At 45.7% G+C, this 22,087-nt stretch overlaps 1 protein-coding gene across 2 annotated transcripts in view; it reads left to right on the top strand.

The window, feature by feature from the left end:
* The first annotated feature begins 4,220 nt into the window (after positions 1–4,220).
* LOC133124814 (calcium/calmodulin-dependent protein kinase type II subunit alpha-like) overlaps positions 4,221–22,087 on the top strand; it is an 87,693-nt gene continuing 69,826 nt past the window's right edge. For both annotated transcript variants that reach the window (XM_061236322.1, XM_061236321.1), the window contains exons 1-2: positions 4,221–4,351; positions 13,186–13,280. In XM_061236322.1, coding sequence (XP_061092306.1) covers positions 4,290–4,351; positions 13,186–13,280 — 157 coding nt within the window. In that variant the 5' untranslated portion in view covers positions 4,221–4,289. The remainder of the gene's footprint in view (positions 4,352–13,185; positions 13,281–22,087) is intronic.

Raw genomic sequence — 22,087 nt, 5'->3', positions numbered from 1 at the left:
TATAACTCTGTAGAACTGAGCAGGACTTCTCATGTCATATTGTTCTGGATAAGAGCATCTGCTCAATGTCTAAATATAAATGTGCCAAATGCTATCCGCTCTCTTGCCACCTGTCTGTTCTCTTGTTCTCTTTATAATGGCATCATCTCTCTCTCTCAATCTCCTTTGTTGCTCTCTCCCTCTCTCCTTCTCCCTCTCCCCTCTGTAACTCCTCTCTTTTTGTGCTTCTCACCAGAGTATTTGGACAGGGACTGTGGGATCCAAACTCCCTGGCTTGTGGCGCAGTGTTTCCTGACTCAGTTAAGGTATCGCACTGGAGGACTCAGGGGTAATTAGTGTGGAAACCAGCTTTAATAACACAGTGAACACCACAGGCATCTGCACACAGATTAGTAATGAACACACCAGTGAGGGGAGAAAACGCATGTCTCCACACACGCACACACACACATGCACACATTCACATGCGCACACAAGTGCGCGCACACATTCAAACGCACATGTAAGCACACACATGTGCATGCCTGACATACACAGACACATAGGCACACACACACACACACACACACACACACACATGCACACACAAATACACAGACACATATGCATGCGCTCACTCACACACACAAACGCATATGCAGACACACACGGAGAAGCATACTCCCAAATAAATAAATCTGTCACACAGAAACTGTCATGAACCACATACATATAAGGTTTGGCCAGTGCAGTATAATTGTTAGAGAACCGGATCCCAGGTGGGGTCCTGTCAATGTATTTGGCAAGGAGTTATATAATAAATAATAATAAATAAAAGGTTTTTTTTGACATAATATCAATTATACAGCTGTGGGAATCAGGCTGAATAAGAGCGGACCCTAAATTCCCAACTGTAAATATACCCCTGGCATGCGGACACCCATAATCGAGTGATTCCATGCCTGCAGCCAACACTGGGGGGCAGCAGTGAGCTTGCAGCTTCGTTTTCCCAGCCCGCTGGAATGCAGAACGAGCTTCACTCAGCTCCACCGATACACAGCTGAGTGGGTCTCTCAAACCCTTGAAAACCTCTCTTCCTGTCCACAGAGAATACATTTATGCGTCTATTTTTAGGCGAGTGTCTGTGTTTATTTCTCTGCTATCCTTCTGGAAATGCTGCTTCTTTGATGGTGGACAGGCAGATCATTGAGCAGGTGGAAGAGTATAAGTGCCTAGGTACTATAATTGACCGCAAGCTCACCTTCAAAAGTGACATTGGAAGGATTTGTTCCCGAGTGACAGCATCTGTTTTTCTTAACTGAGGCTTTTTCCACTTTGAAATGTATGTACTTATCCTTGTCGGATGGCCACCACCACGCAAGCAGTTCCCTTATGGGAAAAATAAAGTTCTTTGAATTTGAGAACATTTTCTTGGTCAGAGAAAGGCCGGAGCTCTAGGGAAAGGCTTGCTTTAGCAGTGAGGTGAAACCGGTCAGTTCCATTACATTGCATTACATTAATGGCATTTGGTAGACGCGAGTGACGTACAGTTGATTAGACTAAGCAGGAGACAATCCTCCCCTGGAGCAATGCAGGGTTAAGGGCCCAACGGCTGTGCGGATCTTATTGTGGCTACACCCGCTGTCCGTGTCCCTGTCATGTGCCTTAACCACAACGCTACAGGCCGCCCTACAGTTCAGCCTAATCCCTGAAAGAAACTGCTTATTTCTCTGCCGTTCCAAATCGTCTTATGAAACCCTGTACCATAAAATACTTTAGTATTTCCTTATTAGCATGTATTTATTTACCCAGAGAGTGGTCACTGTGTGGAATAGCTTGCCAGGACATTTGGGGCAGAAACATTTGGGGTATTCTAGATCAGGCTTGATACGGTGCTAGACACTATTTACCTGTTAGGGGAACTAAGTCGTACAGTGCTTCTTCTACATAAAGCAAATATAGTCAATTTTCTGCATGATATTTTTGGAGCTGAGAAAACGCGTGCTTGTGCTTTATACACTTGGGTAAATAATAAAATAACATTTCTCTAGCTGAACACCACCGGGGTGCAGAGATGCAGAGCAGCATTGATGCGAGTGGGATGTGATTAGTGTTGAGAGCTGCAGGTTCAAATCCCCTCTGCTTTGGCACCCAAACAGTACGGTGCTTAAAGGGGGGCTCGCTTTAGGAAATAACCGTTCATTACGTAAACCGATAATGTTGTTGTGTAAATCTCAAAGGATAGCGAAAAAAAAAAAAAAAAAAAAAAGACTTTTAAAAAAAAATTTCTGCGCAATCCATTTTCACAGCTGCGTGTGGGCCAGCAGTCCTCCGGTCTGAAACCTGCCTTCCCCCACCCAGCGTGGGGCGGCCCTTTCCTGGAGGGGAAATGTGTGTGTCGGCTTTTGTTTCCACCAATTACCCCCCGGCTCAAATTGCTATTGTTCACTCCATGGCCGGTTCACTTTCGGATGACATCGCAGTAAAAATCTTTCATACAGAGTACACACGAATAATCTGCTGTGATTCTGTAGTTTATCAATATATTTAACTGAAATGTCAACACATGCACACACATGTACACACACACACACACACATTGTATTCTGTTTATGCTTACTCTATGTCTGGTCAGATGTATTTGTGCTTTGGCCATATGTATCAATGTATGTCATGCCAGTGAATCTAATTTACATTTAAATTTGATTGGGGCAAATTAAATAATTGACCTCAGAGATTTGAGTGGACACTGCACTCCACTCCTGCATCCCAGTTGAAACGGGGGGATTTGGAAAAGCGCCGGCACTAAAGACAGACGACAAGAAAGGAGGAAAAACGAGACAGATGAAAGGATCTGTGAGTTCGCTCTGGGGAACAGCCGGAGCATCTGACGGAGAGAGGGATGGATGGAGGGATGGAGGATGGAGAGGAGGGTAAAATCACCAAATCATTACGGAGGTCCTCTTTGCTCTTGGGCTCTCTGAGTGCTGTTTGTGCTGCGACCGCTTTCTAACAGTCAGTGCTCTCCCTCTCTCATGCTCCCTCTGTTCTGTTACTCCTCTCTTTTTGTGTTTGGACACAGGGACTGTTGCACCCAGAGTCCCTGACTCCTGCTTTCTGACAGTCAGATCCCTGTACGTCAGGGGTGTCAAACTTGCAGTGCTGGAGGACCGCAGTGTCTGCTGGCGTTTGTGGTTTCCTTTCAATCAGCAGCCAATTAAAGCCTTGAGAACAAGGTGCGTTGACTCTTTAGCCAATGAAAGACTTTGAAATTCATCTCTCATGCTGATGCACTCCAACAACCAGCAGACACTCTGGCCCCCCAGGACTAATGTTTGACATTGCTGTAATGGATGAATACTGGGCAGGGTAAATTCTGGGTAAATCTCTCCATTGGAAGCAGAGAACGCAGTGCAGTTCTGTGTATTTCTCCACCCCCATCATAATGGGTGCTCCAGTCTCGTCTCTTCAAATGAACTTGGAGTAATGAAATGACTTGTAACCTGAGGGGATCTCTACTGGGTTGAGAGAGAGTGAGGGGGAGTAAGACAAGGAGAGAGAGATAAATAGGTAGAGAGGGAGGTTGAGAGAGAGTGAGGGGGTGTAAGAGAAGGAAGGAGAGAGAGCGTGAGAGTGTGAGCAAGTGGAACACGCTAGAACCCGTGGCCTGCTTCTCACAGTACTCAATATGAATTCTATCATTAGCGGCTCAATAAGAAAACTTTTTTGCATATTACGAAATCGCCTCGTGCGTCACCAAGGCAACAACTTGACTGTTAAAAAAAAAAGAGAGCAAGAGTGAATTCTGCTCCCTGTTCTTCACCTGTGGGAAGAGCAGGTAGAACCTACGGCCAGGTGCCACTCTGTATACACCTGCGTGCACAAGGGCACGCCACGTGTGCGTGTGTGTGGGTGTGTGGGAGCGGGCTCCTCTCTCTGCGCGTGTGTGTGCGTGTGTGTGTGTGTGCGCAGCGAGACTAGCCAAGGGGATGCAGTTGCCGTGACAACCGGGCTGCCTATTCCAGAGCTGATCTTTGGCAGTTGATTGGAGGAGAGAGGGGCCAGGTGGGTGGGAGAAGAGGAGCTGTCTCCACCCCCTCCTCCAGCTCCTCTCCTCGCTGTTCGCGCTGGAGATCGGGAAGAGCGATCGAGACGCCGATCGAGAGTCTGGTCCCTCACAAGCTCTGTCCACAGCTCTGGAAGAAACCCCCCCCCCAAAAAAAAACCCAAAACCCCCCAAAACCCCGCGACCGGAACAAGGAAGAACCTGCACCAACCCTCACGCCAAGATCCACCTCTCACCCCTCAGCATGGCTACTATCACCTGCACACGCTTCACCGACGAATACCAGCTATTCGAAGAACTGGGCAAGTAAGTTCGGTCCAACGGTTTGAGATGAAAAACTCGAGTGAGACACTGCCTCCAGGTGTGGAAAGTGGTGAGAGATTATGCCATCGGATTGCCAGTCCCCTGTAACATGAGGGGTGGTGGAAATCATTGTGTACTCCGTGGCTGCAAAGTTGCCAGGACTATTCGATAGTGTTGGTTTGCGAATAGAGACGTGCTCTCAGGCCATTGTGAGGAACGAGGCTCTTCTGGGTTAGAGACTCGGAGGAAACTTTTTCGATGTGACAAAAGATGAAGGGATGAGACACGAGGAAGGGGAGACGATAAGCAAAGAAAGAGAGAAGGAGAGAGAGAAAGAGAGAGTGAAGGAAGACCGCACATAGATTAGTGGGAAAGGCGTGGTGCTTGATGGACTAACCTGCGGAACCTCAATGTTTTTCTAAAACCAGGTACTGACAGCAATATTACATAACACACACAAAATACTGTGACTATCAGTCCAAGGCAGATGCTGAAAATGTGAATTTGCAGGTTGGGATTTGCATTAATTAACTACAGATAATTGCGCACGGTTCTGACTCTGAGCAGAACACAGGCGGGTACAGGGAAGTGGGCTGTCTGTGGGAAATCGACTCGATGAGGTGAATTCAGCCGGGCTGTTGGTTGGGTTGAGTTGAGGAGAAATGTTTTAGTGTATCTAATGCTGCTATGGCTGCAATTACAGACATGCCACGCTGTGTGGCTGTTTTTTGGTGTGTGTGAGTTTGTGTGTTTATCTGAATTTTGTATGTCTGTCAGTAGAGTATGCTTGTATGTGGTGTAGCAATGTTTATGCGGTGTGTGCATGTGTGTGTGTGCATGAGTGTCTGTGTGCATGTGTGTGTGTAGGATTATCTATGTGTATGTCCATGTGTATGAGAGCGTGTTTGTGTATGTGTGTCTATGATTTGTCCATATTTATGTGTGCGTGAGTGTCTGTGTGTATGAGTGTGTGTGTACTGTCTGTCTGTGTGTATGTGTGTGCAGTAGTGCTTTTGGGATTGCGTATCACTGAATTGGTTTGTGGACTTCTGACAGTTTTATTGCCTGTTCCTGGGTCAGGCTGGACACACAGTCTGATCTCCCCCGTGTTGACCCGCTGTCTGAGTGCCGTCTGCGCATCTGAGTAAAGTTCATTATCCTCCTCACCATCCCCGCTCCAAGCTCCCCCTCTCCCAGTGTGTGTTACACCAACACACAGACCCCCACCCTCTCCCAGTGTGTGTTACACCAACACACAGACCCCCACCCTCTCCCAGTGTGTGTTATACCAACACACAGACCCCCACCCTCTCCCAGTGTGTGTTATACCAACACACAGACCCCCACCCTCTCCCAGTGTGTGTTATACCAACACACAGACCCCCACCCTCTCCCAGTGTGTGTTACACCAACAAACAGACCCCCACCCTCTCCCAGTGTGTGTTACACCAACACACAGACCCTCTCCCAGTGTGTGTTATACCAACACACAGACCCTCTCCCAGTGTGTGTTATACCAACACACAGACCCTCTCCCAGTGTGTGTTATACCAACACACAGACCCTCTCCCAGTGTGTGTTACACCAACACACAGACCCCCACCCTCTCCCAGTGTGTGTTATACCAACACACAGACCCTCTCCCAGTGTGTGTTATACCAACACACAGACCCTCTCCCAGTGTGTGTTACACCAACACACAGACCCCCACCCTCTCCCAGTGTGTGTTATACCAACACACAGACCCCCACCCTCCCCCAGTGTGTGTTACACCAACACACAGACCCTCTCCCAGTGTGTGTCATACCAACACACAGACCCTCTCCCAGTGTGTGGTATACCAACACACAGACCCCCACCCTCTCCCAGTGTGTGTTATACCAACACACAGACCCTCTCCCAGTGTGTGTTATACCAACACACAGACCCCCACCCTCTCCCAGTGTGTGTTATACCAACACACAGACCCCCACCCTCTCCCAGTGTGTGTTATACCAACACACAGACCCCCACCCTCTCCCAGTGTGTGTTATACCAACACACAGACCCCCACCCTCTCCCAGTGTGTGTTACACCAACAAACAGACCCCCACCCTCTCCCAGTGTGTGTTATACCAACACACAGACCCTCTCCCAGTGTGTGTTACACCAACACACAGACCCTCTCCCAGTGTGTGTTATACCAACACACAGACCCTCTCCCAGTGTGTGTTATACCAACACACAGACCCTCTCCCAGTGTGTGTTACACCAACACACAGACCCCCACCCTCTCCCAGTGTGTGTTATACCAACACACAGACCCTCTCCCAGTGTGTGTTATACCAACACACAGAACCTCTCCCAGTGTGTGTTATACCAACACACAGACCCCCACCCTCCCCCTCCCCCAGTGTGTGTTACACCAACACACAGAGCCTCTCCCAGTGTGTGTCATACCAACACACAGAGCCTCCCCCAGTGTGTGTTATACCAACACACAGACCCTTGGCGGCTGCCTGCCTCTCCTCCAGCCCAGCACCCACTCTCCACCGCTGCCCACGCTGGGCAGTCAGTGTCTCTTACATAATCCCATTTGGGGGCGGCAATCCAATACTCTCAAATCAAAACATTTCATAATCCTGCGTCTCCCACCCGCTCCCTACCGCATTCGAGGTCCACAAGGGTGGCAGCGCAAACCGTTCCTTTCATCCTTTTTCAGTCCTTACAGAGGAGAGAGAGAGAGAGAGAGAATGAGAAATAGAGAGAGAATGAGAGAGGGAGAGGGGAGGGGGTGAGAGAGAGAGAGACAGCTCTGATTTTCCCTTGTAAAACATGACATTACACTGAATAACGACAGAACGGAACAAATTATTTATTTGTCAATTCGGCAAAGTAAATTGCTGTCAGTTTCAGTGAAGTCAATTTCTTAAAACATTTGAAATGGAAAGAGACTGAGAGACCACACTGTGACAGGGATAATTTTCTATTTTCTCTGATTCATGGCATACAGATGTGTGCCAAACACACATCTGTGAAGAAATCTCACCCTACACCCTAATTCACCCTGGATATGAATATGAACATGATGCAATGTCATCTGACGGCGGTATACACGCACTTTATTAGGAACACCTGTACACCTACTTATTCATGCGACTATCTAATCAGCCAATCGTGTGGCAGCAGTGCATACAATCATGCAAATACAGGTCGAAGGCTTCAGTTAATGTTCACATCAGCCGTGATTGGCTGCCATGCAAGGCACCAACCGGCTTGACAGGAGCATTTAGGGGTTTAGTTGTCTTGCTCAGGGACACTTCGACACACCCAGGGCGGGATTGAACCGGCAACCCTCCGACTGCCAAACGACTGCTCTTACCACCTGAGCCAATGTGGCCCCATGGTGACTGCAGTATAGGGTATGTTGGGATTGTGGTATAGGTTATATGAGGATGGGAGTATAAGGTATATGTGAATTGTGGTATAGGATATATTTTTGGAGACGGTAGTATAGATTATTATATGGTGTGTTGGTGGTATATATCAAAAGTATGCAACAAGACTGTATTCTTGAGTTGCTGGGAAAGTGGATACAATAACTAAAGCTGCACACTCTGCTTGTATAAAGACGACACACACAGTCTAAGTGGTCATTTGGATTTATTCCAGCATATCGTACACTGTTTAGGTGTGATTCTGCAATTTTTTTTGTGTGGAAAATTTAGTGAAATAACAATTTACATGACACAGCCTCATCATGAAACCCCAGCTGCTAATCCATTATTAACATTCATTCCTTTGTTAGTTATGCAAATAGAAACATCGTAACTGCAGATACACTTCAAGGAGTCATTTAAGGATTATTACAACTGCACATTCATAACCACTGATCAAAGACACCTTGTCCTCCGCCCGATGATCACGCACACACGCACGCACGCACGCACACACACACACGCACACACACACACATATACACGCACACACACACACACATACACGCACCCACACATACACACATACAAACGCACACACGCACACACACACACACACACACACACACATACACACACTCACACACGCACTCACACACACACACACACACACACATACACACACACACACACACGCACACACACACACACACATACACACATACACACGCACACACGCACACACACACACACACACGCACTCACACACACACACACACACACATACACACGCACTCACACACGCACACACGCACACTCACACGCACACATCGTCTGCTGATCAGCTTGACCAAGCTGGATTTCAATCATGGGGTGAAATGAGCTGACATTTTACAAAATCTCTAGCTGGGTATGAGCTGGTCAACCAGCATGGCCAAGCTGGTCATAAAGCTGGTCTCGCTGGGTATGAGCTGGCCAACCATATAAACCATGTCAAGCTGGAAGTTTGAGTCTGAACTGGTCAACCAGCTACCAGCTGTTTCAAAACTAAGCTGGAGCTGTTTTTTCAGCAGGCACTGCCACCAGATCTTGTGGATACAGTTTAAAAATATATATCTATATCATATCACTACAAAGAGTAAAGCAAAGTCCCTGAAAATGATGCAGAAGATCTCTTGGAGCTGTGAAAATGTCCTTAACGATGACACCAGGTCAGGCTGGACTTAACTGAATTCTGGGGAATTATCTTTCCTTATCTCTCCCCTGGTCCTTCTGGGTCAGTCTGTTCAACAGCCTGCCTATATATTGCTAGAGAGAGAGGGAGAGTGAGAGGGAGAGAGAGAGAGAGGGAGAGAGAGAGAGGGAGAGAGAGAGTGAGTGGGAGAGAGAGAGAACTGATTTTCCCTTGTAAGACAAAACATTACACAGAACAAAGGAACCAATTATTCCAGGAACAAATTATTTATTTGCCCATTCCGTGAAGTCAACCGCCGTCAGTTTCAGCGAAGTCAATTCCTTGAAACATCTGAAAGCGTATTTAATAAAGCATCGCTCCGACAAATGGACTTTGTCTGGCTGCGTTACATCCGCAGCGTAATTAAAGAATACATAAAAAATCGCTAATATTATCTGCGCTCCGTATAATTCCCATCTGTAGCCCATTTACTGTGATCGGCCACGGCGCCAGGCAGCAGTGTTAATCCCACAGCTGTCAGGGGCTGTGGCGGACCGGCACTTTGCACTTTATTCGCCGTCTCCTCCTCCCACTGCTCGCCTGCAGGCAGGCAGACCAACGCCGGCAATGCCAACGGACCAGACTGGCCCGGTAAAAAACAAAGCTCCCCCACTTCCTAAGCCTCCCCTGTCCTTACGCAATCCCTACCTGCTCTACCACTGCTCTACGCCCTACTCTACTCCTAAATACATTACCCCCACCCCCTACTCTACCCCTTAATACATTACCCCTACCCCCTACTCTACCCCAAAATACATTACCCCTACCCCCTACTCTAGCCCTAAATACATTACCCCTACCCCCTACTCTACCCCTAAATACATTACCCCTACCCCCTACTCTACCCCGAAATACATTACCCCTTCCCCCTACTCTACCCCTAAATACATTACCCCTACCCCCTACTCTACCCCGAAATACATTACCCCTACCCCATACTCTACCCCCCATACTCTACCCCTACCCCCTACTCTACCCCTAAATACATTACCCCTACCCCCTACTCTACCCCGAAATACATTACCCCTACCCCCTACTCTACCCCTAAATACATTACCCCTACCCCCTACTCTACCCCTAAATACATTACCCCTACCCCCTACTCTACCCCTAAATACATTCCACTACCCCCTACTCTACCCCTAAATACATTACCCCTACCCCCTACTCTACCCCTAAATACATTACCCCTACCCCCTACTCTACCCCTAAATACATTCCACTACCCCCTACTCTACCCCTAAATACATTACCCCTACCCCCTACTCTACCCCTACACTACCCTATACTCTATCCCCCATACTCTACCCCTACACTACCCCATACTCTACCCCTACACTACCCTATACTCTGCCCCCTATACTCTACCCTTACACTACCCCATACTCTACCCCTACACTACCCTATACTCTACTCTTACACTACCCTATACTCTACCCCTACACTACCCTATACTCTACCCCCTATACTCTACCCTTACACTACCCCATACTCTACCCCTACACTACCCTATACTCTGCCCCTCCATACTCTACCCTTACACTACCCCAAACTCTACCCCCTGACCAGCTCCAGGACCCAGGCTGAGGAACCAGAGCTGGAATTACCTTTCAGATGGCTTCATGAGAATGAGCACGGCCCTGCGTGCAACCCATGCATAAAATAGGCATATTCATAACCTTCTGCTGCCTGGTGCTGCCCTAATGTGCAGTGCTTGTGCTGTATTACCAGGAGCGTACAGTAAGCAAATGCAAAAAAAAAAAAAAGAGTCTCCTGGCTGCTGCTCCTGTTTTAAGGAAAGTGCAGGGTAATGTTGGGGGAAAAAGTGAAAAACTGAAAGGCATGTTTGTCATCCATTTCTTGGGCTCGGTTTCTTCTCTGGCCTGGGGTGTTCTGACTCACGCTCACTCCTGTTAACACATCCCTGCTGAAAAAAAACAACAACTCCAGCTAGGTTTTAAAGCAGTTGGTTGCTGGTTCACCAGTTCAGACCAGCTCCCAGTTTGACATGGTTTAGCTGGTTGACCAGTTCAGACCAGCTCCCAGCTTGACATGGTTTAGCTGGTTGACCAGTTCAGACCAGCTCCAAGCTTGACATGGTTTAGCTGGTTGACCAGTTCAGACCAGCTCCCAGCTCGACATGGTTTAGCTGGTTGACCATTTCAGACCAGCACCCAGCTTGACATGGTTTAGCTGGTTGACCAGTTCAGACCAGCAACCAGCTCGACATGGTTTAGCTGGTTGACCAGTTCAGACCAGCTCCCAGCTCAACATGATTTAGCTGGTTGACCAGTTCAGACCAGCTCCCAGCTCGACATGATTTAGCTGGTTGACCAGTTCAGACCAGCCCCCAGATGTGACATAGTTTGACCAGCTCCTCATGCTATGTTTTGAAACAGACAAGCTACCAGCACGTGCTTGACCAGCGTGAAAATTGAGCATATCTGGATTTTACAGGAGAGATATGCATGCACACACACACAACAATACAAACACACATACGCACACAAACACTCACAAACTCCAGACTCTGTTGACAGAACTGTTACCCTCAAGGCTCCTAGATTAATCCGCTATCTCTGGTTGGCTTCAAATGACTAATTTATGTACCATTTACCATAGAATCTTTACCTCCTATGGTGAATACAGCATTTTCTTGATTGCCCACAGATGCAGATGCGCCCTTATCATTCATAATAATACTTGTCTCCAGGCTATGTGAAGTGCTACGTTGTTATCTTGAATTATGGAGGAAGGCTTTGCATTCAGTCTTTGTGAAAGCCCTGAGAACATGCCCAACTCTATTATGAAACATTAATAACAAGTTAATGGTGCACAATGTTACTTTTTCACAAAAGTAAGATCGCACCCTCAGACTCAGTGTGGGCTCAAGTATTAGGCTATTATTCAGCGAGGTATTAGATTTGCCACTGAGCAGCAGGGAACAAAGCAGGAGCAAAAGATGGCTGACTCAATACGATGTGTTTGGCTTGCATTACCTCGCTCCATATTATTCCTGTGCATCGCTGACTACTGGTTGCGTTCAGTGATGGTGTAGTTTCTCTCTCAATTTTTTTAGTTTTTGGTAGCGTGCTAGATCATCCTGCAGAAAATTCCGTCTCATACCAGCATTATCAGGTCAAGCACTTATAGCTGTTCACCAGCTGACCAGCCTATATAGCCTAACTAGTTCACCAGTTGACCATCACATTACTCTCCCAGTTTTTACCTACTTTGTCAACCTAGAGACCAGCTTTGACCAGCCACAGACAGGCTGTGACCAGCTAGAAGTGTTGAAAACACAACTTAAACCGTATTAAAATCCTAGCCGGTTTTAGCTGGAATTTCCAGCAGAGAAATGGGCTTGCAGCTATAAGACTCTAGACTCCTTTGCCCAGTAGGACACGGCTATTGTTCCCTTCAGCAATGAACTTAACTTGAACTGCTTCAGGAAAACATTGAGCAGTATAAAATGGGTTGTGCATACAACAAATATAATATGTTTAAGATAAGCGTGGCTGCAAAATTCCATTAAATGTAAATGCAACCCAGTTGCTAATGGAAGCTGTGGATTTCCACAACCTTCTGATCTGATTTATTTGCTTTTTTTGTGAGTACACCAGCATCAGCAATGCGGAGGATATTAGCACTTAAAAATAAAGACGGGGGAAAAAACAGTCGAAGTTAAACTGAAGTGGCCTGGCGCCAGCTCTTCAGTGGATATATGGCTCATTCCAATCACTTATTTTTCTCCACTTTTTTCCTTTCCTAGCTGCTGACCCGAAATTGAGCTCCGACATCTTTAAGGACACACCAATTTTCCCCCTAAATTTTCATTTGAGGAGATAGAAGTAGAAGTTAGGAACTCCCAATCTTTCTGCCGAGCAAGAAACCATCCTTTGCAGAAGTTTTTTTTTCGGAAAAGCCTGACGTACAGACAATCGACCTGTGGGTCCACCTCTTCCCATCTGCCACGTATGTAACTGACGCGGCTTTGAACTGACGTTCGAAGGAGCAAGGACATTCCATTTGCCTAATTCTTTTCCTGTCCTCTCCCGATGGGTGGAGCTATAGGGGCAAGAAAAGCAGAAAAGAAAAGGAAAAAGAGGAGAAAAATAAGGGATTGGATTGAAGCCCAATGGTTCGACTGTTACATACACCTCACATCTCACTTCCTTGTTTCCCAGGGGAGCCTTTTCAGTGGTGCGCAGGTGTATGAAGGTCCTGTCAGGACAGGAGTATGCTGCCAAGATCATCAACACCAAGAAGCTGTCTGCCAGAGGTAGGTGGTCCACGCCTCTAGTCTCTGCCAAACACTGTTTGTTCCATGTCTGTTTGTAACCAGGGGTTGAAAGAACAGCTAGCCATGGAGGTTTTGGGTAGCCCTAAAACCAGAATATTGCTGTGGCCCTAAAATGCTCCATTATAAATCACATCCGCTACTTCAAACTTGACTTCTGTGGTCCAGGACTGCATAGAGCATTTATGCGACGGTTTTCCAATCATAAGAAAATTGGTCAGGGTGGGTATAGGTTTTTGTTCTTGCCCAGTACTACTGATTGTACTTTTCAAGGTCTTGGGATGCTTTGGGTCCTGCTCTGAGCTGCCGACCACAATGCTCCTGCTTCCAAGTTGTGTTGTTTGGACATGAGACAAATACACCACATTACATTATTATTACATTACATCCTATCTTCCTATCTCTGTATAGAACAGGGGTGTCCCATCTTTATCCAAAAAAGGGCTGGTGTGGGTGCAGATTTTTGTTCTAGTCCAGTACTAGCACAACTACCAGCTCAGACAAGCTACCAACACTAGCTGGTCGACTGGCTCATACCCAGCTAGACCAGCTTATGACCAGCCTGACCAGCTCAATTTTCAAGCTGATCATGCTGGCATAGTCCCATTTTAAAGCAGGGTACCATAAGGTTTCCCTCGATACACTCGCTGTGTGAGGCAATAGCTGTGCAACAGACCATAAGAGAGCTAGTGTCGCCCAGGGAATAGTTTTGACCACCCACATGGGGATCCAGTCGCCTGACGGGGAGGTACTGTAGGGGGTGCTTAATTATCAGTTGTCCAAGGAGCTTTGTTCAACTGAAACCCAGCCTGACAAGATGAAGCCCGCTCTGTTTCCCACAGCGGTGCCAGTCCCGGACATAGTTGGCCTGTAAATTTCCGTTTGCCATTCCGATTGGGTAACATCATTTGGAGGCTGCATGACAGGGACGAGGTCCCAGATCAAATGAAACGAGTCTGATCTGTTCTCTTCTCCGTGCCCGAATCAGCATTCGCAGGTGCAACCCTCCCCCCCCCCCCCCGAACTGTTCTCTGTAGTGATAATGAGCGGCTAAGTGCTCTCGTGTGTCCTTTTCAAGGAATTTTGAGTCTTAACGCTCTTTATCTTGCTGGACAGAAAATGCCGTCCACTTATACCATCCTCCTCCCGTGGCTGAGTCGGGGAACGGAACGGCCTTCAGTTAGATTTTTAAAGTGACTGTAAAGCAACTGGAAAATGTTTAAATAATCATAAATTATCACAAATTAAGGTGGCATGGATGGTGCAGTGGGTAGCACTGCCGTCTCACAACCAGGAGGTCCTGGGTTCGAATCCCGGTCTGCCCGGGGCTTCTCTGTGTGGAGTCCCGGGGCTTCTCTGTGTGGAGTCCCGGGGCTTCTCTGTGTGGAGTTTACGTGTTCGTGTGGGTTTCCTCCGGGTACTCCAGTTTCCTCCCACAGTCCAAAGACATGCAGGTTAGGCTGATTGGTGAGTCTAAATTGCCCGTGGGTATGAGTGTGTGAGTGAATGGTGTGTGTGCCCTGCGATGGACTGGCGACCTGTCCAGGGTGTATTCCTGCCTTTCACCCAATGTATGCTGGGATAGGCTCCAGCCCCCCTGTGACCGAAGTGGGTTAAGATACTAGATGGATCACAAATTATGGGTGGAACCACTGCGCAACCACCAAATATCTATTATTTTTTTATTTAATTTTTATTTATTTTATTAGCTCATAAGAAAAAAGCAAATACAAAACAGATCACTGAAAGAGGACTGAAAACATACAGTACATGGAAAGGTAAAATACAAATATTAAGACAGAAATGTGCAGGGGGAACCAAAAAAAACCCATAGGGGCTTGTCGGGTGGCCCTCCTAATGACAAACATTCAACATAAAGACAATAAATGAAGTAATAAATACAAACAAATTCAGAAAACAGCTGAAAAAAAAATATATAAATAATTACTAAAGTGAATGAAGGTGTGCAGAGATTAAATTAATTTAAGTATTGTGGAAGCGGGTGGTTATGAAGCTGCATTGCTCAATCAAACCGATAAAAAAATGTCTGATTTGTTTCTTGAATTAGTTTATACTGGTGCAGTTTCTAATGTGGACTGGTAAGGTGTTCCAATAATGAAGTCATTCAAAGTGATTACATTAATTACAATTAATTTGGGTGACGCTTTTATTCAAAGCAAGTTGATTTAGACTAAGCGGGAGACAGTCCCCCCTGGAGCAATGCAGGGTTAAGGACCTTGCTCAAGAGCCCAATGGCTGTGCGGATCTTATAGTGGCTACACTGGGAATTGGACCACCGGGTCCCAGTCACGTGCCTTAACCACTGAAGTGATAACTATAACTATATAGTTATATAACTATAACTATAACAACACACATTTCAAGTCAGATATCAATTCTCTATATCAGGATTATATGGATGTGGTCTGCACTGCCTCCCCACCCCACCTCCCAACATGCATCTTTATTTAAAAAAAATCTCTCTATACAAATCTCATTAAACTATGAGACAAGATATGTAATTAGACAAAAACATCTATTGGCCATTAGGTCATGATGTCATCAAGGTACCTGGCCCAAGAGATCAGAGTCTGGTGATAAATTGAATTCCCGCCTAGGTAATATAAGATGATATTGCAATGCATTTGATTTCTCTAATAATATACCTTTTATTGAACCCCGGTAATTTGGCCTCTGCATTTGACCCATCCTGGTTATTAGGAGCAGTGGGCAGCCACAGTGCAGCGCCCGGGGAGCAGTGTGGGGTTAAGGGCCTTGCTCAAGGGCCCAACGGCTGTGCGGATCGTTTTTATTGTGGCTAGACTGGGATTCAAACCACCAACGTTGTGGCTCCCAGTCATGTACCTTAACCACTACACTACAAGCCGCCCCCATATTAGCTTGTTCTTAATACGTACCATAATAACGCCATTCAATCTAGTTTGAAGCCAAAATAATAATGCATCCGCATCAGCCATCCTTACATAACAGAAGTGCTGCCAGTTTTCTCAGAGAAGAAAGAACTAGCAATGCAGAGGGAAGAATTCCTTCTGTCTGCATTGTATAATGTGTTTAGTAAGCACTTTGCCTTTGTATAGTCTTTTTTTAATACCGCCTTTGAGTCAAACAGAGAGGTATCTTCGTATGATTGATATCCAGTTCATGATTGATAGTTCTGAGTCACATGCCGCCGATTTCCGAACATCATGGTCTTGGATATGCTTCAATATCAAATTTCAAAGAATTTAACTTACTCATGGAAATATACCAAGCTGTCTGACATATCTATCTGATAAATAAAATAATAGACATTTCTATAGACATTTCTGTTGTTTGCTCAGGCTCTACATTAGAAAACTATACAAACTATGAAAAAGGATGTCTGAAATTTGGACTTCAGCAAATAAGTTATTTTGCCAAGAACAACAAGCAAGCCTGAAAACATGATAAAAAAAATTAAAAAAAAAAGGTCCTTCTTAAAAAAGATATCTAATTATTTCCCTAATCTTAAGACTCTCTCTTTGCCCACGTCCCAGTGGAGACGGTTGAGAAAAAGGTTTTGGCTCTTTCCTATTCACAGCGACAGTGAAAGCATCGCACATTTAATAAAAACACACGCTCCTGCCAAACTGCGTGACTGCACTGGTGATTATAATCGTCGCAGCGATAAACTTTTAAGCCGCGGGCGCAAGAGCGTCGTGTACGCGCAGTCCCCCTCACATCGCCGAACATCGTAAGTGGGGTCACATAATCCTTGCTTAGAGCGCCGCAATATTCATAACGACTTGCATCCGGCAAAATAATTTTTCCACCCACTGCTTTTTTAGAAAATGTTTCTGCACTTGGCTTCCCAGAACATTTGGTCATTTCTTCTTTATAAACTATCCCAATGAAAAGGAGTGTTAATTTGTGCCTGGCAATGTTTCCGTTTTTTGCGACATGGTAATCACACGATACCCTAACATGTATTAATGATTTTGGTCTGTGTTTACATTACGGCAGTTTTCAGGCGCGTAATTTATTCGTTTGTTTTATTTTTTTTGCTGCCTGTGAAGTGGAGATACAGCTCTGAACTCTCGCTGAGTCTCGTTCACTCTTTTAACTCCTCGTCGGAATTTTATTGTCGTGAATTCCGGGTAGCGAAACGAGGACTCATCTAAAACCTTGTTAAAACAAACAAGCGAGTCCTTCACGAGTTTCGCAAGATGAACCGGCGCGAGAAGCAATCAGCCCCCAGGCGGTGCCGCGAGCAGTTAGTTTTAGTGCGAGAAACTGCAGCGGAATAACCGCCAAAAACGGGTGGGCGGTTTGCTTTGAAAACCCTGCCGAGGCCGTCGTCGGCTGGGTAATTATGGGACCCTGCTCCTACCGCTGATGTGAAAAGAGATAATTTATCGAACAGGGTAAAACTCCCAAAAAACAGTGCCACCTGTCTTGTTTGGGCTCATGAATTTTTAAAGGGGGCGAGGGGGGGTCTTTATTTTTCCTCCTCTTATGAGCGGACTTTTTTCATTTTGACAAGCCCCCCCCAATGAGATCCTGTCTACAGCCAAGACAGCTGAATCACTGTCTAGTCTGCACAGACGGAAAACACACTTGCTTACCCTTCAACTTGGCTCCACTTACTCTGAACATTTATTATTTGCTTACTGATGCTTCATCTAACACTATAGCCTACTCACCTGCTGCTTTATATATATTTATTTAAAAATGTATCCATTATTTTATCAGGGAAGTCCCATTAAAGCACAATGCTGAAAGCACTTAATCCCCAATGTCCCTCTGGCACCTACTATGGTGCTTAACTTTGTGTTGTAGGCTTTCTACTGACTAGAATTGTGACATGGTTGACTACCCAGCTGTACAATCCAGCTATGCCAGCTTGACCAGTTTGAATATGTAGCTGGTTGAGCTGGTCATGAGCCGGTCTAGCTGGGTATGAGCTGGTCAACCAGCATGGCCAAGCTGGTCATAAAGCTGGTGTAGCTGGGTTTTTTGTAGCTTGTCATCCAGCTACCTGTTGTTTTAAAACATAGCTCGAGCTGTTTTTTTCAGCAGGGTAGACCTTGGCTCTACTCCTTGCCTAAATGTTTATTTATTTATTTATTTATGTTGCATTTTCACGTTTTCTAAAATGTGCCATACTAATAGATTTGATCTGATTTGATGCGGGGGTGCTTCTACTGTGGTGCTATAGTACATAGTATTGAAGATTGTACAGCGCTTTGGATAAAGGCGCTATATAAATAAATGCCAACCAAGAATTGCCCATGTTTATGCTTTAGGGAAAGGGGCCTGGACATCTGGGGAATAATTAAGGAATTTAGACTGGCAATAGCTTTATGAAAATTCTTTCCACAGAAATGATTAAAATACATGTTATCCTTGATGCTCGTAATATTTACTGAATCTTTGAACGAATCAGGAAGCCGCAAGTCTCTACAATGTGTCCATAGCAAGACCCTGCATATTTCTATAATTCATAATGTTTCTGCGTTAGCATTGCGCTAGATTAGCACGTTGAATATGTTAAATATTAGCCTTCAGTGTTGGCGCGATTAGCAGGGCGAGTATGTAAAATGCCCACAGTGTTGGCTTTAGCTCGGAGTTGGCAGAAACGCAGTGCCTTGTTCGCTAGAGCCCACACAGGAAACAATTTGCAATTAAAATTTTGAACAAAGTGACTTCCATACAAAAGTGTATTTTTCACTTAAGCAATCATCACAAGGGTACAAGAGATAAGCAAAGTTACAACAAGAAAAGTGGCACCATCAAGATGCATTCTTCAACACCTCCAAGATGGAAAGGAGGGAGCGAAGAGGGCTAGTGTTTTTCTGAGACAAAAAAGAGAACTATTAAGGTGTCTTATAAAATGGTGGGAGGAACTCTCTCTGTTGCGTTTAGGAATCGAGACCAAACCGGAGTTACATTCGGAGCTTAGGCTACTCCATTTAATTAGCGAACACACGCAACGATAAGTCGGCAAAACATGACATCAAACAAAACATGCAAACATCACACTGCACTGTCGCAGCAGTGCCAGACATAACACTCTCGTCTTCAAGATGGCTGCCTTTGTGAGGAAAGAGAAGCTTGTTCTTGCGTAAAAAACAAAAAAGGCAGTTTGCTCAGTGTTAGCAAACACCAGAATAGAGCTAGGTTTCCTGTGCTAGTTTGTGCTGCAGGGAATAGAGCTGGAGATGATTATGCGATTGGACTGGAGGAGGATTGAGCTCTGTGGCCTCTAGGAGTTCTAGAATAATCCGCAACTGAAAATTCCCACGCAGCATTGCTAGGCACAGAGTTCGTTTGGGAGTCTGTGTTCAGCCACGTTTGGAGAGGGAGTCTGGGATGCAGTCGACGTTTGCGCCTCACAATTGCTCACAATGGAGCACACATATTATTATTTTCTTTATTCAGAGACACAGTTTTACAGAGTTTAGGAATCTGTAAAAAACAACCTCGCTGACCGTGTTTGTGAAGAAAGACTGTATTTACTGGTGTGTACTGGCTAGTCAATGTCTTGAGCCACTAATTAGTAGGTGTGCCAAGTTAGGTTTGAATGTACAGTATAGTAGATCTACAGGAACAGGGTTGGGCAGCCCTGCTCTCACTGATGAATGACGTGTGCTTTGTTAGGGTTGGAGTAAAAATCCACAGGATGGTAGATCTCCAGGAACAAGGTTGGGCAGCCCTGCTCTCGCTGTTGAATGAGGTGAGCTTTATTAGGTTTGGAGTGAAAACCTACAGGAAGGTGGATCTCCAGGAACAGGGTTGGGCAGCCCTGCTCTCGCTGTTGAATGAGGTGTGCTTTCTTCGGGTTGGAGTGAAAACCTACAGGATGGCTGATCTCCAGGAACAGGGTTGGGCAGCCCTGCTCTATCTGTTGAATGAGTTGTGCTTTCTTAGGGTTGGAGGGGAAACCTGCAGGACGGTAGATCTCCAGGAACAGGGTTGGGCAGCCCTGCTCTATCTGTTGAATGAGTTGTGCTTTCTTAGGGTTGGAGGGGAAACCTGCAGGACGGTAGATCTCCAGGAACAGGGCTGAGAAGTCCTGGCATTGATAATTACAAGCAGAAACATGGATGAAATTCTGCACGACTTTCCCCCCCCCCCCCGATGAAGAACGAATTCTCTGAGGAACAAAGTCACAAAAAGGGGTGATTTCATTAATCAAGCCTTTGCCCATATTGTCTTGCTAAATCTTGTCATTGTGTTCAATTAGTTTACTTTTTTTCACTTAAATAATAATAATAAAAGCACTTGAACTGAACTACTTTACATTCTACATTAATGCCTACGTAAATCACAGCATAACACCTATTGTTACCAAACCGGAGAGAATATTTAATCTCAAAATATCAAAACAGTGTCATAATGTTTTCAGTGAACTTTACCAAAATAACTGATCAAAAATTAAATTACGGCACACAGTTTCCTCATAACCTTGAGGTCGTTTTTGACGTTTCACGGTTTATCCGCTGTTGACGCCTTTGTCACATCTCACCAGACTCTTAACCGCGGACGACGGCAGGAGCGTTTCGGCTGCGATAACAAGCTTATCTCGAGTGATGGGGTTAGCAGGAGTGCTCGCAGGAAAAGAAGACAAACACGTTTTCTCACAGGGGAAAGGGGTAAAAAAAAAAAGCTTGTTTTCTCCCAGGAAATAATAATCGTCTGTTTTACCGCGCCGACAGAACCATAGGGGCAGAAAATCATTACGGTCTGTTGAAGGCTGCAGTCCACCTTGGTGCAGTACCGGCACTGGCCGAAGGGGGGAGACAGAGAGCAGTTAGTGCTGGGTTCATGTCCAAAGGACCTGGAGCACAAGAAGAGGAAACACACCGTGAGGCTGATATAACAGCTTTCTGGTTGTGTGTCTTCAGGGAGAGTGGCCAGTTATAAGGCATTATAAACATATGCATTATTTCCTGTTCAGAGGACAGCAGAGTAACCATTTTAAAACATGTAAACAGTTACATCAAGACAACAACACTGATTCAAGCCCCGGTGCAGCCACAATAACATCTGCACAGCTGTTGGGCCCCTAAGCAAGGCCCTTAACCTTGCATTGCTCCAGGGTGAATTGTCACCTGCTTGCTTTGTCTAGTTACCTGGGTCAATGCTATGACTTTTTGGCAGACTGACTGGATATATTTTGTGCACTTTAAATATCTTTCCCTCAAATATTTGGCTTTATAACGGAGGTCCTCTGGGAGAGTCCACTTAAACCTGAGAAATTAGACCAAGTTGTCTGCAAATATAAGCTCATATTCATTTTCTATTTCATTTTATGTCGGTTTTTGCATTTGAAGTTCGTCCTTCCTCAAAGCAAGGCAAATAAATGAGGTTTACTGTAAACAGAACCTAAAAAAAGATCTAATTTGCTCTGCTACTGGGAAAGCTACTTATTTTGCAGAAATGCTTGCGGTGAAAAAAAAAGAAGAAGAAGAAAAACAGGACCAGAGTCAGAGAGATGTTGAGGAGAGATGTGTGATGTATGGATGACGTAGAGACGTTGTGGGTATTCCAGGTGTGAACCCCTGCAAACACAGGGGCTCCAAGGGGGTCATCAGAGCTGCAGCAGTGAAAATATGGAGAGAGAGAGAGAGAGAAAGAGAGAGAGAGAGAGCTATTTCTACATCCATCCATCCATCCATCCATTATCTGAACCCGCTTATCCTGATCAGGGTCGCAGGGGGGCTGGAGCCCAGCATACATTGGGCGAAAGGCAGGAATACACCCTGGACAGATCACCAGTCCATCGCAGGGCACACACACCATTCACT

The sequence above is a fragment of the Conger conger genome, chromosome 3 (assembly GCF_963514075.1).
Source record: "Conger conger chromosome 3, fConCon1.1, whole genome shotgun sequence".
Lineage (NCBI taxonomy): Eukaryota > Metazoa > Chordata > Actinopteri > Anguilliformes > Congridae > Conger > Conger conger.
This window is presented reverse-complemented; position numbering and strand designations above follow the sequence as displayed.